The sequence below is a fragment of the Procambarus clarkii genome, chromosome 19, assembly GCF_040958095.1.
Source record: "Procambarus clarkii isolate CNS0578487 chromosome 19, FALCON_Pclarkii_2.0, whole genome shotgun sequence".
Classification (NCBI taxonomy): domain Eukaryota; kingdom Metazoa; phylum Arthropoda; class Malacostraca; order Decapoda; family Cambaridae; genus Procambarus; species Procambarus clarkii.
Genome location: NC_091168.1, coordinates 9,670,370 through 9,678,934, shown reverse-complemented (window position 1 = coordinate 9,678,934; position 8,565 = coordinate 9,670,370). Strand labels below are relative to the sequence as shown.

Below are 8,565 nucleotides of genomic sequence, written 5' to 3'. Positions count from 1 at the left end.
TTAGAAGCCCCAGCAATGGCTGGGGGGGGGGGAGAGAAAGGAATAGCCACGAAAACGACCAGGACGAGCACCAAGCATTGGCTCCTGGAGACAGACACAAAGGGGCGAAAACCGCGAAATCAGAAGTTGGAGTTCGAGGAAATTGGCGTAATAACCTCGAACGTTCCATTGAAGAATGGACAACGACGAGAAGAGAAAGGACAAAAACAGAGAACAAGGAAGAAACAAAGGCGAAAGACCACCAGAGCACGTTAAAGAATATCAGGGTCGGGATCAGGGTCAGCAAAGTCAGGGTTAGGGGGCATGGGTAAACTGAGCAAAGACGGAGGGAAGGAAACGGGAGAACAGAGCAGAGGTGGGCGGGCAGGGTCTGGAGGAGGAGGAGGAGGAGGAGGAAGAGGAGGAGACAACGGAGAGGAGCCGTCAAGGACAGCAGCAGGAGGAGGGGGAGTAGAAAGAGGGGAGCGCACCCCAGCAAGAGCAGCAACCGAAAGGGAAGCAGGGGCCAAAGAAACCTCCATAGCAGGAACAGGGGGCGCAAGCACTGAAACGGGAGGGGAAGGAGCAACAGAGCCAGAAGGAGGAGCTGAGGAAGAAAGCGAAGCCTTCTTACCCGCCGGGGAAGAGGAAGGAGAGGAGCCAGGCTTACGCTTCTGACTTAACCCTTGCACTGCTCACCTATTTTCGGCAAAAACGTCTTGGTGCCATTGTCAAGGACATATTTTTGTTATTTTTACAAATGTTCAGGTAAATTTAATGTCAAAATGTTTCCAAAGTCAACTATTTCCATTTCAAAATACAAATAGTAATGAAAACATTAAAAAACATTAAAATATAGCCAAATTAAAAAACAAAAAGCACAACTCTCCGAGCGCCTAAAGGCGCTTTGCGCAGTGCAGTGGTTAAAGAGACCGGTGTCCCAGCAACTACGTACCGGGCAACGGATTCCAGTGTCTCAACAGGAGAAGCCGAACGAGAGCACACACGACGGCCGTTAGGAGAGCGATGGACATCCGCCCGCACCGACAGGCGGTGGGGAGAGCCAATAGATGGAGGAAGAGGATGGGAAGGAGGATCGGAGGGGGACGAGGAAGAAGACACAGAAGACACGACAGACCGGGTAGAAGGAAGGGGAACCCCAGACAGAGGACCAGGAGGAGGATCCTTCGGGAGAGAACCCAAAGGAACAGAGGAGGGGGCAGTGGGTGCATCAGGGTCCAAGGCCCGGAAACGGTTGTGAGTCTGAGGAAGGCGGGAAGGACGAGGAGAGGAAGAGCGCAACACGCGAGCATAAGAGATATTAGCATGAGGCGGGAGCCGGCGAACCTGGCGCCTCGCCTCAGGAAAAGATAAACGCTCCCGGTGCTTCAGGTTGAGGACGGCTGCCTCAAGCTTGTAATGGACACACGCACGGGAGAAGGTAGGATGGGCCTCACCGCAGTTGAGGCAACGAGCCTGGGGAGAAGTGCACTCCGACTTAGAGTGACCCTCGCCACCACACAAAGGACAGAGAGAGACAGTCCCGGAGCAGCGGAGGGCACCATGCCCAAACCTCCAGCACTTGTTGCAGAGCCGAGGAGAAGGAATGTACTCCTGGACAGAGCACCTGGCACCAGCAAGAATGACAGAGGGTGGAAGGGGAAGGAGTCAGAGAGGCCAAAGGAGGAGTAAGGTCGGGGCCCAATGCAGCGGAGGCTACAGAGCCCGGTCTTCCAATACGGACCGACTCGGGGGCTTGGTCGCCCACCCCACGAGCCTGAAAAGGTAAGCCAGAAGCAGCCGAAACAGGGGTTATCATCTTGACGAAATTAAGAATTCACCCACGAATGTGCCCCCACACCCACCATGGAGCCACAATTAGAGGCAGGACACCCAACAAGAAGCTATCGCCTATCTTGTCGGGGCCTCCTAGGGGTGCGTTGTGAGTATACGCCCCACAAACGCCACCTTAAGAAACCGACAGTCCGTCGAGATCGGGTTCAGTGACGAAGTGGGGATTGACAATAAAAGGTTCCCCTCGCTCTCGACGTCGGGTACTGCAGTTCTACGGGTGCATGAGTATGCCTCCTCAAGCACCCGGGCGTCAAAATAGAAGAAGTCCATGGAAGAACCAGAACGAGCAAAAGGTCGGCAGGAAACGGCAAGCAGATAGGAGAAGAGGGGGGAGAAAAACGAAACAGAAGGAAAAGGAAAAGGTGCCCAGCAGAATTGGAGAGGGCAGGCAGCAGGAGCACAAGGCTAGAAAAGGACAGAGGACTGTCCTAAGGAGCATCACACTCCAGCAGCCGCCCACGAAGCCCCCACACGGCGACGAGCTGAGCGGGGAGGGGGTAGCATTGGTAAGTAATACATAATAACACAAATAATAATGAGTATGTTATTATGCTCTATTTTGTTATACATCATATAAATACATTTCCCAATGTTATTATCAGTTACTTTCAACAATGTGCAAAAATTATTTTTGAGGGGAATTTTAATTTTTTTTAGGTTTTTAGTGTTTTTCCTTCCTTTGTTTATTATTTGAATTTGTTGTAACCTTTACATCCTAGAGAATGCATACTCCTACCTACCTGTGTGAAGACAATTAAATTGGTCAACAAATAAATCAGTCACAACTCTCAGAACTTGGGACTTGATTTTTTTTTTTGGCTGATTTTTTCAGATTTCAAACTCTACTTTCCTTGTTTCTTTAGGTTGTTTTGATGATTAGGGACCAGATTAGGGCTTATTTACTTACATGAAGTATACACTAAATATATCCCCTAAATCATTAAAATTATTATAATTATCCCTATATTTAATTTTTTGGGGGGTTATTTTTTCTTGACTTCATTTCAACACATATTGACCTACAACTTTCACATATTGAGTACGAATGCCAAAAAATGTTTATTACAACATACAAGTAAATTCATGAATTAGAACGGCTTTATTCATTGTCGATAACTTCAACTTCAATTACTGTACATCTAGAACTAGAATTTCAACTTACTTCAGTATCCAAAAATCTAGTTTCTGACCGATTCTCACCATTTTTACATATAGTGAGCATTGCTGTTCTACAATCCCTATAGAACTGATTTTTCACAAACTTTAAATGTTTGGAGTTATAAATTTTTGTTGTCTAAATTTGTGCATATTTCAAATGCCATATTGACAAATTTTGTTTACAGTAAACTATACTGAAAACCTATATTCTAAATATATGAAAATGAAGATCATATGCTATTCTGAGAGCATAACACAGTTGGTGATATTTTATATTTTTGCAGCCGATTTCAAAATCTGTAGTTTTCAATATTCAATTTTATAATTATTTTTTATTTTTGTGTTTTTCAAGTTACACTGATATCATTTAGACAAAATTGGAGCATTTGCCTAGTAGATTATTCACAAAATATTTGAAAGAGTTTCAGAAAATTAAAAAAATTGAGCTCAATGTCACACATCATATAACGTTTTGCGCAGTTTAAGGGTTAAGGTCCCCATTTTTGCCATACCTGAGTACAGTACCTGGAATTTATCACTATTAAAGATCATGTTATTTTCTGCTGCCCAGTCGAAAACTTTATTAATATCTGCTTGTAGTTTTTCAATGTCTTCAACAGAAATAATTTTCATGCTGATTTGCGTGTCATCTGCAAAGGATGATACGAAGCTGTGACGTGTATTTGAGTCTATATCTGATATGAGAATAAGGAAAAGCAGTGATGCAAGGACTGTATCCTGAGGTACAGAGCTTTTAACATCACTTGGACTCGATTTTATATGGTTTACTGTTACTCTTTGTAACAGGGATGTGGTAAGTGGGGTGCCACAGGGATACATATTTGGGTCAACCCTTTTTGTCATATACATCAATGACATAGATGATAATATTACAAACCACATCATCAAATTTGCAGATGACACTAAGATCTATGGTAAAGTGGGAAGTGAAAGTGATATCGAGACCTTACAAAGAGATCTACACGAACTCCACAAATGGTCAGATGACTGGCAAATGCATTTTAATGTTGATAAATGTAAGACCTTACATGTGGGGGCACAACAATCCCTGTCACAACTACCAAATTGACAGCACTACATTACAACAGATAGATTATCAAAAAGACCTTGGAGTCAGAATCCATCACTCACTAAAAGTTGCACAACAAGTGGGAATGGCAGTAAAAAAAAAAAAAAGTGAACCAAACTCTGGGAATAATCAAGCGTACCTTTACCTTCAAGGAAAAGAAAGTAGTCGTTCAATTGTACAAGTCTCTGGTGCGTCCCCACCTGGATTATTGCATCCAGACATGGAGACCTCATCTTCAGAAAGACATAGCTGCTCTGGAGAAGATGCAGCACTGGGCAACAAAAATCATAACAGAAGTTAGTCATCTCTCGTAATCACGAATAGTTGACGGCCATAGAGCTATCAACACTGCAAACCAGGCACAACAAGCTGATCTCATTGAAACCTTTAAAATACTGAACAAATTGGAGGATGTCGATCTGGACAATCTCTTCAAAAGTTCAGAAGTAACATGAATAAGGAGCAACGGGTTTAAGCCCAAGCCACAAAGTCGGACAGAAACAGAAGATGCTTTTTCACCCATAAGGTTGTAAATACGTGGAACCATCTACCCGCCAGAGCCGCAAACTCCAAAACTCTGCTGGGTATTAAAATACAGCTAGAAAAGATCATCAGGGCAAATTGGGGGACCTTGGACAAGCCACCGGCTTCCTGCCCTCGTCGAGGTCACTAGTATTAGTGGCCCTTAGGTAAATATAATCAATTATAGGAATATAAAAATATATAATTAATTGACCACAATTTGCATGGGAATGTAAATAAAAGACATTTGTGGAATCACTTTACTTCTTTCTTAGTGCTTCATATATGAGGAAATTAGCATACCACTGAATATATAGCACCACAATTGTAAACATAAGTTCATGTGCTAGGAATATAATGCTCAATTACAGTACAGTATTATGTTCTTATTACTGCAGTACCAGTACCCGCACCACTGCTTCTGGTACCAGCACCCGCACCCCTGCTGCTGGTACCAGCACCCGCACCACTGCTGCTGGTACCAGCACCCGCACCACTGCTGCGGTACCAGCACCCACACATTGCTGCAGTACCAGTACCCACACCATTGCTGCGGTACCAGCACCTGCACATTGCTGCAGTACCAGTACCAGCACGTTGCTGCAGTACCTGTACATGCACGTTGCTGCAGTACCAGTACCCGCACGTTGCTGCAGTACCTGTACCCACACCATTGCTGCAGTACCTGTACCCGCACCATTGCTGCAGTACCAGTACCCGCACCATTGCTGCAGTACCAGTACCCGCACCATTGCTGCAGTACCAGTACCCGCACCGTTGCTGCAGTACCAGTACCAGCACCGTTGCTGCAGTACCAGTACCCGCATCATTGCTGCAGTACCAGTACCCGCACGTTGCTGCAGTACCTGTACCCACACCATTGCTGCAGTACCTGTACCCACACTGTTGCTGCAGTACCTGTACCCGCACCATTGCTGCAGTACCAGTACCCGCACCATTGCTGCAGTACCAGTACCGGCACCGTTGCTGCAGTACCAGTACCAGCACCGTTGCTGCAGTACCAGTACCCGCATCATTGCTGCAGTACAAGTACCCGCACGTTGCTGCAGTACCTGTACCAGCACCATTGCTGCAGTACCGGTACCAGCACCGTTGCTGCAGTACCAGTACCCGCACCGTTGCTGCAGTACCAGTACCCGCACCGTTGCTGCAGTACCAGTACCCGAACCGTTGCTGCAGTACCAGTACCCGCACCGTTGCTGCAGTACCAGTACCCGCACCGTTGCTGCAGTACCTGTACCAGCACCATTGCTGCAGTACCAGTACCAGCACTGTTGCTGCAGTACCAGTACCAGCACGTTGCTGCAGTACCTGTACCAGCACGTTGCTGCAGTACCTGTACCCGCACCATTGCTGCAGTACCAGTACCAGCACCATTGCTGCAGTACCTGTACCCGCACCATTGCTGCAGTACCAGTACCAGCACCGTTGCTGCAGTACCTGTACCAGCACGTTGCTGCAGTACCAGTACCAGCACCATTGCTGCAGTACCAGTACCAGCACCATTGCTGCAGTACCTGTACCCGCACCATTGCTGCAGTACCAGTACCAGCACCATTGCTGCAGTACCAGTACCCACACGTTGCTGCAGTACCAGTACCAGCACCATTGCTGCAGTACCAGTACCAGCACCATTGCTGCAGTACCAGTACCAGCACCATTGCTGCAGTACCAGTACCAGCACCATTGCTGCAGTACCAGTACCAGCACCATTGCTGCAGTACCAGTACCAGCACCATTGCTGCAGTACCAGTACCAGCACCATTGCTGCAGTACCAGTACCCACACGTTGCTGCAGTACCAGTACCAGCACCATTGCTGCAGTACCAGTACCCACACGTTGCTGCAGTACCAGTACCAGCACCATTGCTGCAGTACCAGTACCCACACGTTGCTGCAGTACCAGTACCCGCACGTTGCTGCAGTACCAGTACCAGCACCATTGCTGCAGTACCAGTACCAGCACCATTGCTGCAGTACCAGTACCATTGCTGCAGTACCAGTACCAGCACCATTGCTGCAGTTCCAGTACCATTGCTGCAGTACCAGTACCAGCACCATTGCTGCAGTACCAGTACCCACACGTTGCTGCAGTACCAGTACCAGCACCATTGCTGCAGTACAAGTACCCACACGTTGCTGCAGTACCAGTACCAGCACCATTGCTGCAGTACCAGTACCCACACGTTGCTGCAGTACCAGTACCCGCACGTTGCTGCAGTACCAGTACCAGCACCATTGCTGCAGTACCAGTACCAGCACCATTGCTGCAGTACCAGTACCAGCACCATTGCTGCAGTACCAGTACCAGCACCATTGCTGCAGTACCAGTACCAGCACCATTGCTGCAGTACCAGTACCAGCACCATTGCTGCAGTACCAGTACCAGCACCATTGCTGCAGTACCAGTACCAGCACCATTGCTGCAGTACCTGTACCCGCACCACTGCTGCAGTACCAGTACCAGCACCATTGCTGCAGTACCAGTACCCACACGTTGCTGCAGTACCTGTACCCGCACCATTGCTGCAGTACCAGTACCAGCACCATTGCTGCAGTACCAGTACCAGCACCATTGCTGCAGTACCAGTACCCGCACCATTGCTGCAGTACCAGTACCAGCACCATTGCTGCAGTACCAGTACCCGCACTGTTGCTGCAGTACCTGTACCAGCACCATTGCTGCAGTACCTGTACCCACACGTTGCTGCAGTACCAGCACCGTTGCTGCAGTACCAATACCAGCACCATTGCTGCAGTACCTGTACCAGCACCGTTGCTGCAGTACCAATACCAGCACCATTGCTGCAGTACCTGTACCAGCACCGTTGCTGCAGTACCAGTACCATTGCTGCAGTACCTGTACCCACACGTTGCTGCAGTACCAGTACTAGCACCATTGCTGCAGTACCAGTACCAGCACCGTTGCTGCAGTACCAGTACCCACACGTTGCTGCAGTACCAGTACCAGCACCATTGCTGCAGTACCTGTACCAGCACCGTTGCTGCAGTACCTGTACCAGCACCGTTGCTGCAGTACCAGTACCAGCACCGTTGCTGCAGTACCAGTACCAGCACCATTGCTGCAGTACCTGTACCAGCACCGTTGCTGCAGTACCATTACCAGCACCGTTGCTGCAGTACCAGTACTAGCACCATTGCTGCAGTACCAGTACCAGCACCGTTGCTGCAGTACCAGTACCCACACGTTGCTGCAGTACCAGTACCAGCACCATTGCTGCAGTACCTGTACCAGCACCGTTGCTGCAGTACCAGTACCAGCACCACTGCTGCAGTACCAGTACCCGCACCGTTGCTGCAGTACCAGTACCAGCACCATTGCTGCAGTACCAGTACCAGCACCATTGCTGCAGTACCAGTATCAGCACCATTGCTGCAGTACCAGTACCAGCACCATTGCTGCAGTACCAGTACCCACACGTTGCTGCAGTACCAGTACCAGCACCATTGCTGCAGTACCAGTACCCACACGTTGCTGCAGAACCAGTACCAGCACCATTGCTGCAGTACCAGTACCAGCACCATTGCTGCAGTACCAGCACCATTGCTGCAGTACCAGTACCAGCACCATTGCTGCAGTACCAGTACCAGCACCATTGCTGCAGTACCAGTACCAGCACCATTGCTGCAGTACCAGTACCAGCACCATTGCTGCAGTACCAGTACCAGCACCATTGCTGCAGTACCAGTACCAGCACCATTGCTGCAGTACCTGTACCCGCACCACTGCTGCAGTACCAGTACCAGCACCATTGCTGCAGTACCAGTACCCACACGTTGCTGCAGTACCTGTACCCGCACCATTGCTGCAGTACCAGTACCAGCACCATTGCTGCAGTACCAGTACCAGCACCATTGCTGCAGTACCAGTACCCGCACCATTGCTGCAGTACCAGTACCAGCACCAGTTGCTGCAGTAC

At 48.7% G+C, this 8,565-nt stretch overlaps 1 protein-coding gene across 1 annotated transcript; it reads right to left on the bottom strand.

Moving 5' to 3' along the window:
- Nucleotides 1-5,499: 5,499 nt before the first annotated feature.
- LOC138366194 (uncharacterized) lies at nt 5,500-7,653 on the bottom strand. Its single transcript, XM_069326920.1, has 2 exons — nt 7,439-7,653; nt 5,500-7,386 (listed from the first exon to the last, which is right to left on the bottom strand). The coding sequence occupies exons 1-2, from the start codon at nt 7,522-7,524 to the stop codon at nt 5,637-5,639; spliced, it is 1,836 nt and encodes a 611-aa protein (XP_069183021.1). The 5' UTR covers nt 7,525-7,653; the 3' UTR covers nt 5,500-5,636.
- Nucleotides 7,654-8,565: the final 912 nt, after the last annotated feature.

Coding starts and splice junctions, on each gene's coding strand:
- LOC138366194 (XM_069326920.1), bottom strand. CDS start 7,524: ATGGTGCTAGTACTGGTACTGCAGCAACGTGTGGGTACAGGTACTGCA. Junction 7,387..7,438: donor CAGCAACGGTGCTGGTACAG/GTACTGCAGCAA, acceptor GTGCTGGTACAG/GTACTGCAGCAATGGTGCTG.